This window comes from Erinaceus europaeus, chromosome 13, assembly GCF_950295315.1.
Source record: "Erinaceus europaeus chromosome 13, mEriEur2.1, whole genome shotgun sequence".
NCBI classification, from domain to species: Eukaryota; Metazoa; Chordata; class Mammalia; order Eulipotyphla; family Erinaceidae; genus Erinaceus; species Erinaceus europaeus.
Window position 1 is genome coordinate 89,569,845 of NC_080174.1, and position 23,638 is coordinate 89,593,482.

Sequence of the window (23,638 nt, forward strand, 5' to 3'; positions counted from 1 at the left end):
ATTTATACCCTTTTGTTGCCTTTGTTTTACTGTTGTAGTTATTGATGTTGTCATTGTTGAATAGGACAGAGAGAAATGGAGAAAGTAGGGGGAGAGAAAGACAGACACCTGAAGACCTGCTTCACCACTTGTGAAGCAACTTCCCTGCATGTGTGGAGCTGGGGGCTCAAACCAAGATCCTTAGGCTGGCCCTTATACTTTGCACCACCTACACTTAACCTGCTGCACTATCGCCCAACTCCCAACTTATGGGTTCTTAATTGTGATCTCTCTACTGACTTAATAATTGCATAGCAGCTCTTTTAATACAATTTATTAGGAAAATAATATTTATAATAAAATATATAAAACTTATAATCACTGCCACAAATAGATTATTATTATTTTTTTTTTTACCAGAGCACTGTTCAGCTCTGGCTTATGGTACTTCGGAGGATTGAAGCTGGGACTTCAGAGCCTCATGCATGAGAGTCTGTTTGCATAACCATTATGCTATCTACCCCTACCCAAATAGATGAACTTTTAAATAATCTCTTCAAAGATACTTGATAACTAGGTTATAGAACAGTTGGACACATCACTCAAATATGATGTATGTGACATACATGACTGAAGTGCCCATCTGAGTCACTGGCAACAAAAGAACCATCATGATGTTCTACATTATCTGTCTTTTCTCCACTTTATAGGAAAATCTTTCTCACATGTAACCAGTAAATGTAAATTTTAAAAAGGGGGCAAAGATGCTTACTATTTACAAAATAGTACACTTTGAAACAGTAAGAATATCTTTAATGTGTGAATATCTATATTTTTATAACACTTAGATGTAGTCCTTGTAGAAAAGATTAGTATTTTCAGTTAAAAATATCAACACAAAGCCAAAATTTGCTATTAACAAATAGTAGTTCAATTAATACATACAAAATACCTGTAAAGATATCATTAGTTTTGGCATAATATACTTATATGAAAGTATTTAGTTTTTACCAATTTTTTTTGAGATTTTATTTATTAATGAGGAATATAGGAGAGAGAACCAGATATCACTCTGGCACATGTGCTGCTGGGGATCGAACTCAGGACTTCATGCTTGAGAGTCCAAAGCTTTATCACTGGGCCACCTCCCAGATCACAGTTTTTACCAATTTTTATCTTATTGGATAGAGACAGCCAGAAATCTAAAGGAAAGGAGAGACAGAGAGGGAGAGAGAAAGAGAGAGCCAACTGCAGTCCTACTTCACCACTCGCAAAGCTTTCCCTCTATAGGTGGGGATCGGGGGCTCAAACTAGGTCCTTGCTCATTGTAGCATGTGTGCTCAGTCAGGTGAGCCACTGCCCAGACCCATGTTTTTTAAAAATTTTTTTTAGTATTTTAAAAAATATTTATTCCCTTTTGTTGCCATTGTTGTTTTATTGTTGTTGTTATTACTGTTATTGGTTTTGGACAGGACAGAAATGCAGAGAGGGGTAGAGAAAGATAGACACCTGAAGATCTGCTTCACCACCTGTGAAGTGACTCCCCTGCAGGAGGAAATGACTGCCCTGCAGGGTGTCAAACTGGGATCCTTACACCTGTCCTTAGCTTCCCACCATGTGTGCTTAACCCGCTGTGCTACCTCCTGACTCCCAAGCCCAGCCCCTTTTTACCAATTTTTTAACTTTACTTTTAATTCAAGATTTAAAATTTTTTTATTTGTTATTGGATAGAGACAGAGAGAAATTGAGAGATAAGGGGAGATAGAGAGGAAGAGAGACAGACACCTGTAGACCTGCTTCACTGCCCGTGAAGCAACTCCCTTGCAGATGGGGAGCTGGGGGCTTGAACCTGGATCCTAACCGGTCCTTGCACTTTGCACCGTGTATGCTTAACCCGCTGCGCTACCATCTGACTCTCTTGAGATCTTTTTATAATTTTGAATATTTGTGATTTTTTTCAGTATATGTTTTTAGTGAAACCTATTGTTCATGTCTGATTTTTTTGGCTTATTAAGTAAAATAATGTTCTGTATCTTGATAATAGAATCAATTACAGTCTTATTCATTAAAATGTCATTAATCAATTGTTCGTTATTTTACAGTAATACAACAGTGAAAATCTCTGAGGACAAAAAAAGTCAGAATGGTAGAAAATCTCAAGAATCTGAAGTATACAACAAATTATTCAAGTATTCTATTCATTTTCAAAAATATGAAAGGATTCATAGTGGAGAGAAACCCTATGAATGTAAAAAATGTAGTAAAACATTTAGGGTATCCAGTCGTCTTCAGCAACATGAACGAACTCACAGTGGAGAGAAACCCTATGAATGTAAACAGTGTAGTAAAACATTCAGTTGTTCTGGTAGTCTTTGGACACATGAAAGAATTCACAGTGGAGAGAAACCGTATGAATGTAAACAGTGTAGTAAAACATTTGGGCGATCCAGTCATCTTCGGCAACATGAACAAACTCACAGTGGAGAGAAACCCTATGAATGTAAACAGTGTAGTAAAACATTCAGTTCTTCCAGTAATCTTCGGACACATGAAAGGATTCACAGTGGAGAGAAACCCTATGAATGTAAATTATGTAGTAAAACATTCGGGCGATCCAGTCATCTTCGGCAACATGAAAGAACTCACAGTGGAGAGAAACCCTATCAATGTAAAAAATGTAATAAAACATTCAGTTGTTCCAGTAGTCTTCAGACACATAAAAGAATTCACAGTGGAGAGAAACCGTATGAATGTAAACTATGTAGTAAAACATTCGGGCAATCCAGTACTCTTCGGACACATGAAAAAACTCACAGTGGAGAGAAACCCTATAAATGTAAGCTATGTAGTAAAACATTCGGGCGATCCAGTCATCTTCGGCAACATGAACAAACTCATAGTGGAGAGAAACCCTATGAATGTAAACTATGCAGTAAAACATTCAGTTGTTCCGGTAGTCTTCAGAAACATCAAAGAATTCACAGTGGAGAGAAACCCTATGAATGTAAACTGTGTAGTAAAACATTTGGTCAGTCCAGTACTCTTTGGCAACATGAACAAACTCACAGTGGAGAGAAACCCTATGAATGTAAACAGTGTAGTAAAACATTTGGGCAATCCAGTCATCTTCAGACACATGAAAGAATTCACAGTGGAGAGAAACCCTATGAATGTAAAGAGTGTAGTAAAACATTCAGTTGTTCCAGTAATCTTCAGACACATGAAAGAACTCACAGTGTGCAGAAACCTTATGAATGTAAACAATGAAGTAAAGCATTCATGGATTTTAGTTCTCTTCAGTTACATGATAGAACTCACAGTGGAGATAAAGAAACCTCATGAACGTAAACAATGCAGTCAAACATTCAGTTAAGCCAATTTTCTTTGGAGATATGAAAGATCTCACAGTGGAGAGAAATCCAGTGAAAGTAAACAGCAAAACATTGATTCAAGCCAGTTGTCTTTGTCAACATGAAATAACAGAATGGAGAGAAATTTGATAAATGTAAGCAGTCTTGGAAATACTCTGTTATTCTGATCCTCTTTGTAGACATGAAAGAATTCACAGTGAAACAAAACCCCAAGAAAGTTATAAGCTTTCAGATATTACACTAATTTTCAAACACAAGAAAATATTAGCAATGGAAATCAATCTTTTTTAGCATAAGCTGTTTGCTAGAAAGTAGAGAGAGAGAGAGAGATGCAACCTGAGACATGATGCAGAGGCTAGTGGTTCAATATAATAGCTCTCAGGTTTGAGCCTCTGCACTATATGGGCTAGAGATATGTTCTGTTTTATTGTCTCTATCTCTCCATCCTGTATTAATATATAAGCAAATATATCTAAATAATTGTAGGGATCACAGTTCCATGTGAACCCATATTTCTGAATATTCTATAAATATAAGGAATATGAGTAAGTACTTTGATTCTTTATCTTAAATTCTAATATATGAAGAAATCCACTTGGTACTGAGAACTTAGTGATCTCAACAATGCTTATATGTATTCAAATTGATAATAGTTTTTGCACATATAAGATCACTGGCATTAGAAAAACAATTCTTATCAGTTTAGACATTGTAGAATGAATTTATAGACCTAGAAAGGAACTTGTACTGGAGAGACCAGATGTAAAACAGTGGAATAATAATGGATGCTACAATATGTTAATCTTTTTTTAAAATATTTTTTTTGTGTGCATAAATTGTGTCTGTCTAGTTGAAAAGTACATATTGTCTCTAAATTTCTCTTTTTATATTTTGTATCTAAGATACGTTTATTTTATTTGGTAAGACAGAGAGAAATTGACTGGGAAGTAGTAGTAAGGGAAAGAGAGCCACCTTCAGCACTGCTGCCCAGTCTGTGAAAGCTTTTGCCTTGCATGTGGACACTGGGGCCTTTTACCCATGTCCTTGTTCATGGCATATAATTTTGATTATAAAGTTACAAGTTGTGAAACAGTGCTGCAGATGTCTTGCCCCCTCTACCCCTTCTCTGTTGATTTTTCTCTATCCTATTAAAGAAAATACTTAAAATTTTGCTCCAGATGGATAACTGATTTGATAGGCTAAAAATCATCAAATATTTAGATAAAAACATATGTAGAACTCTCCTCCCTATAAGTTTTGTCAGTATATTTATCACTACAAATTTAATTGCAAGGAAACCAACAGCAAAAATAAATGAATACAATTACGTCAAATTGAAAACGTTACATGAGTGGTCCGGGAGGTGGCACAGTTGACAAAGCATTGGGCTCTCAAGCATGAGGTCCTGAGTATAATCCCCGGCAACACATGTACTAGAGTGATGTCTGGTTGTTTCTCTTCTATCTTTCTCATGAGTAAATAAATAAATTGTAAAAAAAAAAAAGTTATATGCAGCAAAGGGAGTCTACCATAACAGATAATTCCCACAGACTCTGCGAGTATTGATAAGCAAAATACATACAGAATTCATCAATTAAAAAAAATTAAACAATCCACTGGGCAGGGGTAGATAGCATAATGGTTATGCAAAGAGACTGTCATGCCTGAGGCTCTAAAGTGCCAGGTTCAATCCCCCTGCACCACCATAAGCCAGAGCTGGGTATTTCTATGGTGTTTCTCTATCTCTGCATCTCTCAAAAATTAAACTATATATATATATATATATATATATATATATATATATATATAAGATAAACAATCCCTTCAAAAATAGGTGGAATATATGGCCAGAATATTCTCAAGAGATCCACAGAACCAATAGACATCTGAAAATATTTTCAAAGTCACTGTTTATCAGGGAAGGCAAATAAAACCAACAATGTGAGGTTGTCATGCTTTAGACGAGACAGAAACATGAACTGTTGAACTGTTGAAGAAGCTACTGAGTGGTCCAGGAAGTGTTTTTCTTCAAAACCCACCCACTATCCCACCTGCTGTGTCTTGAATTTATAATTTTTTATAAAAAGGAAACACTGACAAAAGCCATAGTATGAGATAATTCCACACAATTCCCACCACCAGAACTCCGTGTCTCATCATCTCCTCTGATAGCTTTCCTATTCTTTATCCTTCTGGGAGTACAGAGCCATGGCCATTATGGGGTGCAAAAGGTGGAAGCTGTGGCTTCTGTTATTGTTTCCCTGCTGAACATGGGCATTGATCAGTCGATCCATACTCCCAGCCTGTTTCTCTCTCTTTTTCTTTCTGTTAAAGAACTGCTTTATTAATACAAAGTTTCACACACACAAACCACAAAGTGTTAAGAAGTTTAAATAGGTCAGTCATAGCAAATAGGTGGCAAGTCAACATCCAGGGCTGACAGAATGCTTGAAGGAGACTGGGACATATCACATTCCCACAGTGGGTGGGCATCTTCACAGGGGAAGGGGGACCGAGGTTTGGCAGCTTGTCAAGTTCCTTGTCCTCAAGAATCATGAGGGGCACACCACTCAAGGGCAGGTATGCAATCTGATGTTCTTCAAGCAGATCGAAGCTCTCAAAATCTAGAGGATTAAAGGGAAAGAACTTTTCCATTTCTGGATAGGTGGCATCTGAGACAGGAGCAGTGCTCTTTGCTTTAACAGTCTTTTCCATTAACTCTTGGACAGAGAAAGTTTTCCATCTCTGTATACGGGGTCCATTAGTCTGCATAGACTTTCCTGTGGTTCTGTTTACAGTCTGCCATTGAGCCCAGTGGTCTTGTGTATTCTGCTGCCCCCTTCCCTGAACCCTCTCTTCCAGTCCTCTGTGTGAACAAAAAAAGTCACAGGTAATGGGATTGGTGTTCCTCTTACTCTGCACTAACTGGACAAGGCTGTCTGCAGATGCATTTCACAGACTGTCCTTCTCTGCTGCATTCCAGGATAGGCAGCTCCCCAAGGATAAGCATCATTTTCTCATCCAGGCCCCAGGGCTGAGCTCCATCTAGCAGTTCCTGGAATGTCTGCAGGAGTGGGCTGTGCCCAGAAGCTGTCTGGGCTGGCTTAGCCAAGACCCTCTCGCAGTCTCTTCCAAGCAGCTCTGCTAGCCTAGGCCCCTGACCCAGGTGGCTGGGAATCCTTGGGGGGCTCCTCCAATGGTCAGCTAGTTATGATTTCAGGGGCTATGAGTCCATAGGATGAGTTCCCAGCCTTTGGCTACACGTGTTCAGGTCCTGGGAGAAGCAGCATGGTAGTCAGGGAGGAGAATTCGCAGGAGCAACTAGTGCAACTGAGCTTGCAGGAATGGAGAGTGTGTTTCCAGCAGACACTCACTAAGTCACTTCTGGCTTACCACACCCTCATGGGTTTGCGTGAGTCTTTTTTTTTTTTTTTTGCCTCCAGTGTTATCACGGGGGCTCAGTGCCTGCGTAAGTCTTACTATACTCACAGTCTTATGTCAGCCATATGGTGATTATGTTCCAAAGACTAGTATCCACACCTTGAGCTGTTCCAACCACAGGACTGAAGCCCCTCTTCTTTGAAGGGACCTTGACCATCTGGTGAGGATCCCACCTCTCGAGAAGAAGGACGTTCCTCTCTTCCATCTCTGCTGAGAGCAACTGTCTTTTTATTTCTTTTCTTATTGGGAGGATTAAATATTTACAATCTGGTTATATTGCACCAAAATAAAAGACTCTGTACCATGGATTGAATTCAGAAACTCGTTTTTTTTAAAGTTTTTTTTTTCTCTTTATGGGGGGGGTTCATGGTTAATAGTCAATGATAAAATACAGAATTGGTCCATGTGTAACATTTCTCAGTTTTCCACATAACACTCTAACCCCCCCACCTAGGTCCTCCTCTGCCATCATGTTCCAGGACCTGAACACTCCCTCACCCCAGAGTCTTTGACTTTGGTGCAAGACACCAACTCCAGTCCAAGTTGTGCTTTGTGTTTCCCCTTCTGTTCGTATTTCTCAACTTCTGTCTATGAGTGAGATCGTCCCATCTTCATCCTTCATTTAGAACATTTCTCTTTTTGTTTTTAATTTTCATTCATGAAGAGGAAACACTGACAAAAACCATTTAGAACATTTCTATGTGGCCAAGGTATCCACTAGCAAGGTGTTCTGTGCAGTGCAATCGCAGATCTTTGAGAAACTCATGTTTTTAAGGGTGCAATTTTTATCCACTGCACTACCTCCCACACCATAATTTTTTCTAATCTTTTCATTTTTTTATTATTTTTATTTATTTATTTATTTTATAGTGACAGTTAGAAATTGAGCAGAAGGGAAAGGTAGAGAGGGAAAGAGACAGAAAGACATCTGCAACCCTGATTTACCACTTGCAAAGCTTTCCCCCTGTGGTGTGAGCTGGGGGCTTGAACTGCAACACGTGCACTCAACCAGATGTGCCGCCACCTGGCCCCTTAATCTTAAATAATTAGAAGGCCACTCTTATTGTCACTGACTTCATGACATCTAAGCCTACTCTTAGTCTTTAGTCTCATCTTTCATTTTCCTTTCATATCAAAGCCCTGAGTTTAGTACACCAGTTATATTACTTCCCTGAATGAATCTTTTTCTCTCTAACTCCTTTGGCTTCATGGTCCCCACTCCTCACCCCCTAAAAATCTCTGAGTAAAGGTGAATTCAGTTGTTGACCAAGCAAGGTCAGGCAATAGGGGCCTAATTATGAAAACAAAAGTTCACTGTCTACAACCATGATTGTTGCTCCCCTACATGCTATCAAACACTTCCCTCCTCAGGATTTCAAAATTTAGATAACCTCCTCCCTCCCCAAGCCCACGTTATTGTCAAGAGGGCCCTGCTTACCTGTGGCTGCCAGTGCGGAGTAGCTCATAGGCTCTCTTCAGAGCCTGTTAGACAAGGAAGTCCTGGAGAAGTGCTTCTGCTGATTCTGGGGACAGACCAGCAGCTCTCCACAGTGAGCAGCCATTGACACACCTCTAGACATGTGAGCCTCTGGACTCCACCCAGAAGGTCTGGAGCTGCCCCAAGGGTGGGTGGGCAGGGTCAGCACAGATGATTGGCATTAATACATTTCTGCTCCTCCCCTGATCCCTTCAGGACCCTTTATTCTATTTCCTTCTTTTTCTTCTTTGCATTGGAGCACTTACTGGCTTTCACTTGCAATGGTGCCAGTGACTGACCCTCAAACCGTGATGTCTCCAGCTTAAAGTTTTTTCTTTAACAAGTGTGCTACTTCCATGCACCAGGCTCTGCACTTAACAGGAAGGGCAGTAGGGGGATTGAGATAGATAGCATAATGGTTATGCATAGAGACTCTCATGCCTGAGGCTCCAAAATGCCAGGTTCAATCTCCTGTACCGCCAGAAGCCAGAGTCGAGCAGTGTTTTAGTAAAAACAAACAAACATATAAATAAATACAATGGGCAGGGAAGAGACCATAATGGTCATTAATGCAAAGAAACTCTAGTGACTTGTCTACAAATCTCAGGTTTAATCCTTTGCATCAGCATAATTAGAGCTGAGCAGTGCTCTGGTTAAAAAAAGGGGGGGGGGCTGGGTGTTGGTGCACCTAGCTGAGCGCACATGTCACAGTGCAAGGACCCAGTTTTGAGCTCCTGGACCCCACCTGCAGGGAAAAAGTTTTGCAAGTGGTGAAGCTGGGCTGCAGGTGTCTCTCTGTCTCTCTCCCTCCCTATCTCCCCTTCCCTCTTGACTTCTGGCTGTCTCTATTCAATAAATAAATGAAGATAATTTCAGTCTAGTGCCTGTAACATGTGCACTCAACCAGGTGCGCCATCACCCGTCCCCACTCAATTTCTCTTTCTTGATCCAAAACAAATACAAATCAAATCAATAAAACAAGCAAATAGTTAGATTGTTCTCGTTCAATCACTATAGGGGCCAGAACAGCTCACTAATTCATTATCTAGAGCTATCGGCTCCTTTAAAAACCGCAACAAGGGAGTCAGGCAGTAGCACAGAGGGTTAAGCTCAAGAGGCACACAGCTCAAGGACCAGCATAAGGATCCCGGTTAGAGCCCTGGCTCCCCACCTGCAGGGGAGTCTCTTCACAGGTGGTGAAGCAGGTCTGCAGGTGTCTTTCTCTCCCCCCCCTCTGTCTTCCCCTCCTCTCTCCATTTTTCTCAGTTCTATCTAACAACGACAGCATCAATAACTACAACAACAATAAAGAACAAGGGCAACAAATGAAAAGAAAAAAAAAAACCTCAACAAGCCAATCCTGAACTACCAGGCTAGAGGGGCAGCACTGGACTCCAAGGCAGAGACATCTGTTTCCAGCAGTGTCAGCTTAGGGCAGCCGCACTGGCTGCTGGGACTTGTAGTTCCCACAGCTCTTCTCCTGGCTGATGGCGAGGAGGTGGACTATAGCTCCCATCAGGCCAAGCGGCCCCAGCGGGGTCCTGCACACGCTGCGGCTAGGCGGCAGGTTCCAGTTGCTGTAGCTGCGAACCTGGCAGCAAAGAGTAGGTTGCAGGGTGGTGTTCAGGTCAGTGGCACCCTGTGGATCTCAGGTGGCGGTGGGAGCCGGGCGAGGTCAGGTGTGACCCGTCCTTAAAGACCTGGGGCTCTGCGTGTGTCGTGGAGGTGCGCCAGCCTTGCCTCTGGCCATTCTGTGCCGCCTCGCTGCTGGTCTGGGTCCCGCTTCTCCTCGCCCCACTTTGGGGCTCATAGGCGCAGTGTGAGCCACTGGGGCGGGCGCAGGGTGTCCTGGGCAGGCTCTGTCTGGCCTCCAGCAGGTAACTGGAGGCGCGGTTCAATTTCCAGTAATTGTCCTGAATTCCAGGACCTGTTCTTCTGAAACTGGGGCCTATCTCATTTCTGCAGTTTTTGGAGCTTGTCATGGAGTCACTACAGTCTGCACCCTTCAAATAAGTCCAGGATTTCTGCAAGAACTTCATTAATTTTAGTTTCTTTTCCTGACAGAGGTGAGTACAGGTCACTAGCAGCTCTTAGTATTTCCAAAGCAGCAAATTCATCAATTGGAAAGTGCTTCTGCCATTCAGAAATGTCTGGTTTTGATTTGCTATTAGTTTGGGGGCATGTTTCTGTATTGGGCAGATCTGAGTATTATCCAGTCAGGAGAGGAGGCACTTTATCCAATTATATTTTAAGCTATTGGAAGTGTCCACCTCCAGTCCCATCTGGGCTGGTGGTGAAAGAAGACAAGCCAGAAAGTAAAGTGCACTAATGACCCCACTCCTGGGGGCCTCATTGATTTCTCAGCTCACCCTCGCTTTTCTGCGATTTAGACTTGGAGAGGAGTCTTCAGGGAGCCCTGAACCTGGACAGCCAATGGTGAGTGCAGTTCACCTGGACTGAGATGGGGAGAGCTGTACCTGAGAGCTGCTGGGTTGTTGTTGTTGTGGTCAGGTATCAGGCTGCACCGTGGAGAAGAGAGAGGAGGCCCAGAGCAGGTGGGGTACACAAATCTTTATTATAGGATGGGGGGATGGCTCAGGCCACATGGAGTCAGCTGACAATGGCCCTCCCCACTACCTGACCATGGGTCGGGGCGAGAGAAGGGAGAGAGCTCTGAGAGAGAGCCGAAGGAACACAGAGAGAGAGGGGGAGCCTAGAGCCCAGAGAGAGCGAGGGGGGGGGGCTAGGGGGCTTTTACTGTGCGACAACCAGGGGTGACGTGTGGGGGCAGGATTGGTTGAAGGGTGCACTGCTAGGATTTCACGGGGTGTGGTAAAACCTGGGGGCGGAGACTGCATCAGAATAATTCCTCATCTCCTCCTTTCCCTTTATATCTAAATGGACACAGTAAAGAAAAATGGAATGGAGCAGGCTTAAATGTTATTAAAGAGTGCCATGCTCAGGTGGGAAGATATAGCACTTTCTGTGGAGGAGGGAAGCCTTAAATGGCTGCCAACCTTGTGAGATTTATGCGTCCTTCTGTGCTCAACCCCTCTTTAGAGAGAGAGACTTACATGGAGGGACTCATGTCATAGGTTTAAGCGCAGCCTGCTCAACCATCTCTTCACAATATCTCTACATCTTTTCTATCTATCTAGTAATAGCATAAGATGGTTCAAAGTCTCTAAAAGACTATCATGGAGAAGAAACCTTTTGGGCATAAACCTATATGATATAACAAAACAGGAAGGGACAAGTAGGGGAGTAGTAAAAGCCAGTGGGATGTGAAGGGAAGGGTTGGTGTGTAAAGGAACGTTCCCTGCTTGGGGGGTGAAGGGGCAAGAGTACATAATGAGGGGGCGGCGGGAGGGCATGACCCACCGAACAGAGGGGCTATTTGGCATTGTATAGTCCTCAAGGCAACAGTCTGTAAAGTCTATGAATTACTCAGGATCAGTCTATAAAAAACCAGCAGCGTGAAGGGAAATAAGCTGCTTTAAAATTGTGTAAAATGTCTATAGGGTATGCCAGCAAGTCTGATACAAGTCTCAGTCCAAAGTAGATGGCTAGGGGAAGAATTGTCAGGGGATGAGACGCAGCATGAGGGAGGTCAGCCGCTGGAATTCTGCTTTTCTGTAGATAGCCAGCTGGCACCACCAACACGTGACAGGCAAATCAGAAGCAGGAACGGCAAGCAGGCATTAAGAAAGTTCTGTCCTTGGAGTCTGTGTATCAGGTTCTTCAGATTGTGTTAGGTGACATCTAGGGTTTCAGGAGGTGTGCCACTGTAGTCGTGCCGTCTAGTGGGTGACGTCAGGGTGTGCAGGGGTTCAGATGGTTTTTCCAGGATTCATGTGAAAGAAACACAAACAATCTGCTTCTCGTGGTTAATTTGAACTTGTAACAAGTTATAGGTTTGTTATAGTTGATACCTCGATGATTATAATTGGTTTAAATCTCTTTATGATTTTATTTAAAGGTCATCTAATGTGACCTCCTGTAGCAGTCTCTACAGCAGGATCTTGAGTCCAATTTTAGTTAAAATATGTATTTTAAACAGACTCAAATTGCTTAGAGAGTTAACACATTTTCGTGACAATGATTTTAACATTTACAGTGCCAGATTGATGCCAGATCTGTTGTGGATTAATTTGCAGAAGATAGTTTTTAGGGCACTTTTGGCGGACCTCCAAAGGTGTCCTGTATATAAAATTTATATATTTTACTTTTGGAAATGTATAGTCACATTAAACATTTAGACTTTTACCTTAAATAGTTAGTTACCTTAGCAAATTAATTTTTACCTTGTCTGGTAATAATGTAGCTGTAGGGTTACACTTTTGACCGTTAAGTTAGTGTTACCAAACTTGAGACATACCCATAAACATTTAGTTATAACACACTGGAGGAAAAAGCACTTTTGTTATAAAAACATATCATTTTAAAAACAAGTTTATATCTGTCATTAGTCACACACCTTAAGACTAAACACTTACATGTATACCAAACCTATATATAAAATCAAAAGAGGGAGAAAAACAAAAATTTTGGAATGTTTCTGGACGTCTCCAGAAACTTTGGCTGCGTCCAGCATTTTTTTTTTTCCTCTTCTTTTTCTCCTTTTTTTTCTCCTTCTCCAGGGTTATTGCTGGGCTCGGTGCCTGCACCATGAATCCACCGCTCCTGGAGGCCATTTTTTCCCCCTTTTGTTGCCCTTGTTGTAGCTTCATTGTGGTTATTATTATTGCCCTTGTTGACACAATTCGTTGTTGGATAGGACAGAGAGAAATGGAGAGAGGAGGGGAAGACAGAGAAGGGAAGAGAAAGATAGACACCTGCAGACCTGCTTCACCGCCTGTGAAGCGATTCCCCTGCAGGTGGGGAGCCGGGGGCTCGAACCGGGATCCTTACGCCGGTCCCTGCGCTTTATGCCACATGCGCTTAACCCACTGCGCCACCACCTGACCCCCAACGTCCAGCATTTTTATATAAAGCCAATTACCTTTTTGAATACTCTGAGCAGATGGTTCATGCAAAAAAAATTTTTGGTCATTCAACACACTCACTCACAACACACAACTGGCCAGTTATAACATAAGGCATTCAGGGAAAAGGTAGGAGAGAGGTCTCTGTGAGCCAGATTTTGTAGGTTCTGCCATGTCGTATTACGGGTCCTGGGATGTATCCTTCATCTGGTCCTCTTGTAGTATTTCTTGTTCTTCAGGGATAACAGTGCCATCCTGCGGGTATTGTCAGACATGGTGGGCAGGAACCCAGACAGGTTTAGAGAAATTTTGAGGGAAAATGCATGCAAAACCCCTTGCCATGGTCAATAGGGGGTCAGGCTCTTTCCAGATTTTATCGAGTGGGTCTCTCCATTTGACCTTAATGGATGGGAGGGTAGATATTGTTTGCCAGAGAAGAATAATAGGAGGTAAGTCCGAGTTATTGTAAATATTAAAGAGATTTAACGTAGTTAAGGCTTTTGCTAGCTGGATATTTGGGGGGTACATTCCTCCTTTAACTTTATTTAATTGAGCCTTAAGGGTTTGATGGGCCCTCTCGACAATGCCTTGTCCCTGTGGATTATAGGGAATGTCTGTAGTATGAGTAATGTTCCAGAGGGAACAAAAATCTTTAAATTGTTTGCTGGTAAGCGCCGTTCCACAGTCAGTTTTCAGTTGAAGAGGTAAGCCCATCACAGCAAAACAGGAGAGCACATGGCTTATAAGCTTTTTAGAGCCTTCTCCTGTCTGAACTGTTGCCCACATAAATTTAGAAAAGGCATCAATTGAGACAAACACATATTTTTGTTTGCCAAAGTTTGGTATGTGGGTGACATCAATTTGCCAAAAAGCATTAGCTTTTAAACCTCGGGGGTTAACTCCAAGGGTCTGGATAGCAGGTGTCTTTATCAGACTTGCACAAGAAGAGCATGTAGCGAGTATATGTTTTAACTGTGGTACAGGAACATCAGGAAATCGAGCTCAAAGGCCTGTAAGATTAACAGGGGTTAGAGAATGAAAATTAGCAGGATCAGAGACAGAGACTGGGAAAGTTCCTGTGGAGGCAAGGCGGTCAACTGCAGCATTCCCTTTGGACAGGGAACCAGGAAGAGGGCTGTGGGAATGAAGGTGTTGAATATACAGTGGTTGGGTTCGAGAACAGAGCATAGAGGCGATTTGAATCAAGAGAGGGGAAAGTGGGTTGTCATCAGTTTTCACATAAGAACGAGCAAGCCATGGAAGTAAGTTAACAGTGTACACACTGTCAGAAAAAAGGTTGAAGGATTCTGGTACAGCTTTTAATGCAAGGAAAACAGCATAAAGTTCTTTGTACCGAGGGGAAGTCTCAGGAAGCTCAGTAAAGAGAGGTTTAGGAGATTGTTTGTCTGGGTAATATATAAGGACAGCAGCTCCCTTTTTTCCGCCATCAGTAAAGATTGTAGGAGCAGAGGGAATGGGATGGCAAATGCTAGAAGAAGAAGAAGGGAATGGGATCCCGAGAGAAAAGTTTAGGTGCTAGTAGAGGCAGAAGAGGTAAAGAAGCTATCAATTTATTAGAAGGAAAATGGTTATCTATTTGTCCTGGAAACCCCACGAAGCTTATGGCAAAGCGGGAATGATGGTGTATAAGCCATTCTGTATCTGTGAGAAAAAAGGGCAGAATAATTAAATCCGGTTCTTTCCCTAAGACCTGCACAGACCTATATCTCCCTTGGTGAACCATGAATGCTAAAGCGTCTATCTCAGTGAGGAGTCTTGGAGTTCCTCCTACTGGCGTGTGAAGCCACTCGAGAACCCCATGGTTTTGCCACAATGCCCCCACTACTGATTAGTTTACCAAAGAGGAGGGGGAGAATCGAACAAGGTGCATGTCCTGGAGGGCCTGGTTAACCCTTTCCAGTGACAAGGAGGCCTGGGGAGTTAACTTACATTTTGAGGAGGGCTGTTTGTTTCCTTTCAACAGGTCAAACAGTGGTTAGAGGCAGCTTGTAGGCAGATAGAGATACTGCCTAATCCAATTTAAATTTCCTAGAAAACTTTGTAAAGAATCAAGAGTAAGATTAGAAGGAAAGGTGACATTAGGTTTTAAGGGATGAATTTGCGTTAAAGAAATCTCTGAACCTAAGAAAGACATTGGAGGAATTAGCTGTATCTTCTCAGGAGCTACATTAAGGCCACTTTTCTTTAATGCAGGAATGAGAGAATCACGTAAGACATAGAGATCTGTATCTGATTTTCCCCATATTAAAATATCTGTATAATGAAAAACATTAAGGCCCTTATGAATATATGGGACAAGGGCAGATTTAACAGCCTCCTGATAAATTGTAGGACTACTGGCCATACCCTGGGGCAGCACCACCCATTCAAGTCTGTCAGCAGGGCTGGCGTTATTAATAGAAGGAACAGAGAAGGCAAAACATTTACAATCTTGCAGATGCAAGGGAATAGAGAAAAAACAATCTTGTATATCAATAGCTATGATTGGAATTCCCGTGGGAATTGCAGAAGCAAGAGGCAAACCCCTTTGGGGGGAGCCCCAGACCTGCATGGTTTTATTTACCGCACGGAGATCTTGAAGGAGGCACCATTTTCCCTAGCGCTTTTTAATCACAAGCTGCTTTTCAAAGGGAAAATTTTTCTTTTCACCAAGAATGTCTGTTTTAAGTCTGTGTGCTAATCTTGTTTTCATTAATGTGTGTTAACCCCTAAGTAACTAAAGTTTGTTTTAAGTTTTAAATAAGATTTAGTTAAGCTAAATGTGGTTTTAAAGATCCCGACTCATAGAGTTGGCACACCTTTACCAGAGTAAAATATAGGACAGTTTCGTCCTTCTGATAGCTAATATCAGCATCAATCCATTGGTTAAAAGATTTTCTGAGATATCCAGGCATGGTAAAATGCCTCTGCACTCTCTCTCACTCTTGAGAGAATTCAAAATATTACCAGCACCCCAATACCAACTGCCACTATTTGTAACAAATTAAACCCTTGGACTGGCCTTCTTCTAACCCAGTCTGGGTAGAGCAGTGGCCTTGCCAGAAAAAACGGGTTAAACATGATATTCCTGGCCTGATAAAAATTTTTATTCAGCAGATGTGATTCAACAAAATTATTTAGTGAAAAATGGTCATCTAAAAGAAATGTTAACAGTAAAAATTTATTTTGAACATTTCAGCTATAAGGTTTATCTTAGCTTTTTAAGTTACCTATCCAAATCAAAGTGAAATATCAATTAAGTTGTGTACCCACCCTTGTTCATAGCTGCCCTAAAGGTGTGATAGCTTTGTGATAAGCAAAGATCCTAACAAACAAAGTTTAATATTTTACTTAAAATTGTTTAAGTGATTTCAAAAAAAGAAAAAAGGAGTTTCCAACACAGTTTTTATATGGTAACATAAAGGTAAAAATTCATTTGCTAAGACAGCTAAAGATTTAAAGTAAAAGTCTTAAGTATTTAACGTGATAATTCTTCTTCTCCAAATTGATATCCAGATTATCTATGTATTTAACAAAAAAAAAGTTCCAGCACATTCCAGAGGGCCCCCAAAATGTCCTGTGAACTGTTTTGTAGATATTGGTCCACAGCAAATTTGACATTTGTCTGACACTAGAAATGTTTTTGAGAAACAATGTCACTAATGTGTGTTAACTCTTTAAGTAACTTAAGTTTGTTTAAAGTTTAAAGAAAAATTTAGTTAAACTGAATTGGGTTTAGAGATCCTGGTTATGAGAATTGCTAGAGGAGGTTAAAAAGATAACTTTTAAATTTATGTTCTTTAAAATTCAAACAAAGCCTCTTAAAATTAGGTATCACACACTGAGGATGTGTCTAGATCTTGACTGTGATAGATAAAAAAAAGTTTTAAAATACTTTCTCAACTAAACTGGAAAAACTGGCTTGGGTTAGTAAAAGATAACACAATAATTATCTTTATGCCTGAAGATGTTGCTCTGATAAATGAGGTTTAATTTAAATAAGATATGTAAAAAATTTTCTTCCAAATAAAACTTATCAAATAAATATGGGGTGGCCTAATGTAGAGCTGTATAGATGTTTTAGCTAACCTTTTTACATTTTATTCAAGAAATATGCCCCTGGTTTCCCTGAGAAAAACCTTTGGATATTAAAACATAAGAGAGATTAGATAAAAAGTTAAGGGTTTTGTGTCTGTTGTAGACCAAAACGCTCTGGTTAAAACTTTTATTTTAAAACTTGTTAAGAGATTTTTTTTATCTTACTCATGAGTTAGTTACTTTTGCTTTTACAGTGACTCCTTCTGATAAAGTTGTTAGTGAGATAACTCCCCTATTTAGAAAGACTACAAAAATTATTGGCTTTTGAGAGTATATATTCTACCTGTCAAACTAAATTAGTTCTTTTAGAAAGTAAAAAATTATCTGGCTTGTTTTAAGACACCGTTTATTCTTGATAAATTAAGGTAATACATGGTGCCTCTGGTCTGATAGATTTGCTTTGGCAAATTCTGATTTAACAAAATTATTATTCTAAACATTTAAGCTATGAAGTTTTAATTTTAGCTTTTTAAGTTGCCATATTAGAGTTCTAAAGAGCAAAATCTATTAAGAGTTTTATATCTATGCTTACTCATGATAGCTTTGTGAGGAGTAAAGATCTTAGTAAACTAAGTTATAGTAGTGTGCTTCAACTGTCTAATCAGTTGAAAATAATGCTAAAAAATGGTAAACATTTTATCATGTCAACACATTAGGTATTGATTTTCTATAACATATTGGTATATTTTAATAAAGAGCCGTCTAAAATCATATGAAAAAAGTCAAGCCAATTCTAACCATTAGATCATCAATTAACTTGGTACAAGTTCTCTCCCTAAGTAAATAATTATAGGTACATCTACACATGAAGAACTGACTACTCAGATGGTAAGATTTAAAACTAAACATTTTTCTTTTTTTTTATTTATGGGTGTGTGATGACTCCTAAAGACATTCATATCCTAAAATTTTTCTCCTTTTTTTTCAAGCCTCTTAAAATTTTAACGCTTGATCTGCCATAGTGAGGACACTTTACTGGCTCCTGCATTGTTTAATTAAGATCCTGCTATTCAGACTTTTAAGATTAATATCCATTGATAAAAGCCAATGCTCTCTGACAGATTAATGTAATTCACCTGCCCATGTTTAGTAAACAAAAACTTGTTTTTTCTTTTGTCTCAGTATCTTTTCCAAATTTATGTGGGCTACAGCTCAAACAAAAAAAAAACCCTCAAAAACCTTAAGAGCCATATGCTCTGTTTTGCTTCAGTAGACATCCAGTCCATGTATTTTTGTTTCCCTTAAAACATTAAAAGCTCAATAAATAAATAAGAAAGAAGGGGAATGCACCCCCCAGTATTCCGTTGGCTAAAGTGTCAATGAAGGAACTATACTAAGCCTTTTTAACATTTACAAAAATTCAAATTGTCCATTTATTATATCTCATTGACAAAACCACCCACTTTTCCAGTTAGAGACATATTTCCTTTTTCTCTTTTTCAACACTGGATGTCCATGTTTGTTTTCCTTTTATTATGGTGGATGATCCACAGAGTCCCTGTTGGCAAGTCCTTACCACAAAGGACGCCATGGCAGTATATACTCCAGCTAATCTCACTAGCCTATCCAAGTCTTCTCTTTCTGCTGACCTATCACTGCTGACTTCATTCACCTCCTCTGTGTTTTGGTACAACACCACCCTATATTTTCATGTCAATTCTTCTCTACCTGGCCCTTGCCTCCTAGTTTTGCTTGTTCCACAGCTGATCCTCTATGAAGAAGAAAAATTTCATCAGTTGGCACTGACGATCAGAGGACCAGACATGCTGTGTTTCTCCCCCTGGACATCACATCCACTGACTGCTTCCCTTAGACATGCTGGTGGCGCGCTAGGACACTTTGATGCCCCTTATGGAACCCTTGATTAGTCTTTTGTTAATGATTACCTTGGGACGCTTTATTTGTAATAAGATTATTGGCTTTATAAAACAACAAACTGACTCCTTGGCATCAAAACCCTTACAAATATATTACCACAGACTTGATTTGGCTGACAGAGGCTTGGCTGAACCTGAGGGTGACAGACCTCTTTTAGGAGCTGCATAAAACTCAGATTTATGCACGCCAGCCTTGGCATGGCGTCGGCACCGGTAAGGGGTGCAGGGCTAAGCACTGCAGGGGGAGGACCCTATAGTCCGCCTCTGAGTCCCCCGTGAAGCAAACCTGATTTGCATGGAGGTTGGTGTCAGTCATCAGAACTCATCGCCATGAATTTTCCTCACCTTAGAAATAGTGGCTCTGCCTCCACTCCCCAAAAAGACACCAAGAGCCGTATAAGATGTGGGAAGATCAGTTCTATATTTACCCTGCGGGAGAAATCAGGTCAATACTTCGCCCCTCTGGTTAATGCCCGCTTATCTCTTGATAAGATTCCTAGCTTTTACCCTCAATTGCCCGCCTCACTTAAATTGTAAAAAGGGAGGACAAGCAGGGAGCCAGGACCTTAGCTAAGACTCTCATATAGCCGATGAGAGGACATTCCAATCACTGTAACTGAGATTACCATCTAACTATTTGGAAAGTTGCTCACCCACCTCCCTCCCCCACTACCTTAGCAGAACTTCCTCTTTGTTTGTGCATAAATTGTGGCTGCAAAATAAAATTTTCAGAGCTTGATCAGACCTCCTGTCTTGCTCTCGTTCTTCGTGTCTCTTGTCCCCTCCATTCTCTCGCCCCCTACCCTAGGTTTCCGTCGATAACCCTGCAGGCCGGAGCAGTACTTATTTGTACTACCTGGAGCACTAGGTGAAGTAAGTACAGTGAAGACAGCACCAGATGGTTCCTGGTGGATGTAGAATCAGGTGACCAGGAGTCGGGTGGTAGCGAAGCAGGTTGAGCCCATGTGGTGCAAAGTGCAAGGAATGATATAAGGATCTCAGTTCGAGCCCCCAGCTCCCCACCTACAGAGAGACTGAATTTTCAGCCTGACTATCAGGTCCTTCCTAGTTCCCAACCTGAGTCAAGAATCTGAATTGAGATCATGAGAATCTCAGTCAAGGGTGAGGCAGTATTAGCATGCTGTTTAGGGAAAACTCTCTGCAAGGACATCAGCAACTACTCCCCACACCCTATAGGAAGGCCAACTATACACAAATTCCTACATTCTGTCATAGTATCTTTTTAAGGTAATTTTTAATTTACATTAACAATAGAGAGATACTCAGAGAGACAAGAGCACAGCTCAGCTCTGGCTTATGGTGTTGCTGGGTGACGTTTGGGCTATGTTGTTTTCGCCGGGCTGGCTTCACGGGCGGGTAACAGACGACCAGGGACTCATGGTTGAGCTGTAGGCAGTATCTCTTTATTCATGCAGGACGCAGCACAATCTAAGCCGAGCTAAGCTAAACTAAAGGTATTGTAAAACTCACAATGCTGTCTTTATATATACTTGCCAAGTAGGGTGGAAACAGGATGTGACATAGAGAGGGTGGAGAGAAAAGTGACTGGTGAAAATCAGAGTGTGACAAGGAGAGGATCAGGGTGTGACATGGAAAAGGGATGGAGCAGTTGAGAATTCTATCACTGAACCACTAATGCCCTGGAGGGAGGGTGGTGCTTGTTAACAGCGGATTATGTAAATAGAATGAAGTGGTTATGTAAATAGAATAGTGTTAAGCAGGGAGGATTTAAACCAAATGAAACAGAAGGGGTCTCATGCATACCAACAGCTGGGGATTGCACCTGGAACTTTGGACCGTCAGGAACAAGTGTCTTTTTGTATAACCAACCCAAGTATCTCTTTTTCTATTCAACTGTGATTTCCATAAAAAGAGGTTGGAGAGGGGGCTGAGTGATAGTGCAGCAGGTTAAGCAAAAGTGGCCCAAAGCACAAGGACTAGACAAGGATCCCCATTCAAGCCCTCTGCTAAACAACTGCAGGGGGTCGCTTCACAGGCTATGAAGCAGGTCTGCACTTGTCTTCTCTTTCTCTCCTCCTCTGTCTTCCCTCCCTCTCTTGATTTCTCTCTACCTTATCCTACAAGAACACCTAGGACAACAATAACAGTAATAACTACAATAAGGGCAACAAAAATGGGAAAAAAGGTCTCCAGGAGCAGTGGATTAATGGTGCAAGCACCCAGCCACAGCAATAACCCTGGAGGCAAAAAAAAAAAAAAAGGGGAATCAGTTCAGCACAGAGGGTAGATAGCATAATGGTTATGCCAAGAGACTCTTAATGGCTGAGGCTCCAAATTCCTAGGTTCAATCACACCTACTAGCATCAGCCAGAGCTAATCAGTATTCTGACAAAAAAGAAATTAAATAAATAAAAGACATGCAGATGTGAACACCAGGAGACAATGGCTGAAGTTAATCCCCTTGGAATTCCTCTATGGGAGCCTGAGGGCTTTTAAAGTATAAGTAGGCTTCTTAGCTTAATCCCTGTCTCCTGACCAAGAGATACAGCAGGGTGGGGTCATAGTTAATCCAGTGGTTATGTAAAGAGACTCTCACAGCTCCACTGCTAGGCCACTGAGGTGCAGACTGTCTCCTAAGTTTCCTGGTTAGTGCTCTGTCTCCTGGTGTCAACAAAAGGCCTCCCTGCCACTGCTCCAGGTTCTGAGGGCAGTAGCAATGGAGACCCAGAGTTGCATTTGGTGAGTCTCTGGGGAGTCCTCTCCTCCCTTCAGCTGTCTTTTTGTTGGTGAAACAGACTGGAGATGGAGTCTCAACTGGTAAACTGCTGGACTGTTACCAGCCACTTAATCTCTCCCTAGGTTTCTCTCTGTCCATGAGCCACCTGTGTTTGCACTCACCAGTGATTTGGTGGGTTCCTGAAGTGGTTCTAGTCCTGTCTTGTTGTGGTCCCAGGTGGTCTCTTTTGGTATTCCTAGTTGACCCAGGAGAGGAGAGGAGAGAAACACATCTGCTGCTGCTTTGTAGCCTCTCCTCTGGAAGTCCCTTATAGGAATATTTTAACCCAGGTGCCTGCCCCTCCCAAGTTAACGCTTCTCATAGGAATATTTCTAAAGTTGTGCAGACCTCCCACATTTAGTACTAGTATTAAACGAGAGTAAAATGTCTGAGCAATAATTCTAATTATTTGTGCCTGTTTTCAAAGCAGCTTGTGAAACTTCATAGAAAGTTGCACAGAAGGGGGGGTAGATAGCATAATGGTTATGCAAAGAGACTCTCATGCCTGAGGCTCTGAAGTCCCAGGTTCAATCTATACAACACCATAAGCCAGAGCTGAACATTGCTCTGGTAATAAAAAAGAAAGAAAGAGAAGAATGGAAGAAAGAATGAATGAAAGAAAGTTGTATAGAAAAGGGCCAAGTTCACATGAGTAGTAAGTCTGGAATATGACCATAGGTGATGGGGGGGCTGGGTTAATTCTGGAAAAATCAATCAGAAGAAACTGTCCAGAGACAGTTCAAAGTGTCCAAAGCTATGAAATGACTAGAGAGCAAGTTGAGAGGACAGAGCACACATCTGCCTTTTCTAAGAATGCGACAGTCTTCGAGATGGGTCATGGCAACAACCAGATGTCTGTGGCAACGTGATGCCACCAGCAGCGTGTTCGCACCTCTGTGCTGTCTGACACAACAGTCACTAACTGCAGTGTCTGCTGAGTTCTTGAAAACTCATCAGCTCAACTGACTTTTGCCTGAAGTGTCAACCAAATGCCAGACTTTGAACAATTATGCCCGGTATTTTTTTTTCAATGTTTAAATCTATAAAATCGGCCCAGTGATTTCAAATTGACTGCATGTTGAGATGATAAGTATTTGTGTAGAGATGAGCTGAAAAATAAATGTAAAATTGGTAATTAAAGTATAGGCAGGCCTGGACTCCAGCACCCTGATAGCTATACAAAGAATTAGAGAAAGCAATTCAGTTGGAGGCTGCAGCTGCAGAACCCAGACGTGAGGAATCATAATAAAAGAAGACACCTTTGAGAATCCAGAGGCAGGAAAAGAAGATAACCACAGGGCTGTAAAAAAAAATCCTCACTTACCCCATACATATGTAATGGATAACCATAGTTGTAACACTGTCATGTACTTTGTATTCTAAATTGTATATAAGCCCTAGTAAGACTTAGATAAGGGGTTGAGCACCCAAAACAGCTGTGAGGTCTGGGCCCTAGCCCTTATCCCGAGCTAGTAAATAAAGCTCTTTGTCTTTACATTACCCTGGTCTCTTGGTGAATTTCTTGGTTTACCGAACCTAACAATTTGGACGCAGTGGGCTAAATCAGTAGTTAAAATTTATTGGTGTCTTAGGCCAAAGTAAAAACTCTGGGGTGTAGGGCAGGGCTCTGGTCCTGGAACATGATGGCAGAG

At 41.3% G+C, this 23,638-nt stretch overlaps 1 protein-coding gene and 2 long non-coding RNA genes across 10 annotated transcripts in view; 1 reads left to right on the top strand and 2 right to left on the bottom strand.

Annotated features, from left to right (window-relative positions):
- The window catches only part of LOC103125926 (zinc finger protein 709-like), a 221,705-nt gene that overhangs the window by 18,706 nt on the left and 179,361 nt on the right, over window positions 1–23,638 (top strand). Inside the window, exon 4 of one of the 8 annotated variants that reach the window (XM_060206432.1) lies at window positions 2,082–3,557. The exons of the other annotated variants lie outside the window; for them this stretch is intronic. Within the exon in view, the coding sequence (XP_060062415.1) occupies window positions 2,082–3,246 (1,165 nt within the window). The 3' untranslated portion in view covers window positions 3,247–3,557. Of the gene's footprint in view, window positions 1–2,081; window positions 3,558–23,638 lie in introns of those variants that run through there. 8 annotated transcript variants of the gene reach the window in all.
- Window positions 8,859–9,875, bottom strand: LOC132532455 (uncharacterized). Its single transcript, XR_009544410.1, has 2 exons — window positions 9,614–9,875; window positions 8,859–9,013 (listed from the first exon to the last, which is right to left on the bottom strand). It is a non-coding gene; the product is annotated as an uncharacterized LOC132532455 (long non-coding RNA).
- Window positions 21,923–23,638, bottom strand: part of LOC132532451 (uncharacterized) — a 62,832-nt gene continuing 61,116 nt past the window's right edge. Inside the window, exon 3 of the long non-coding RNA XR_009544407.1 lies at window positions 21,923–22,182. This is a non-coding gene — a long non-coding RNA (uncharacterized LOC132532451). The remainder of the gene's footprint in view (window positions 22,183–23,638) is intronic.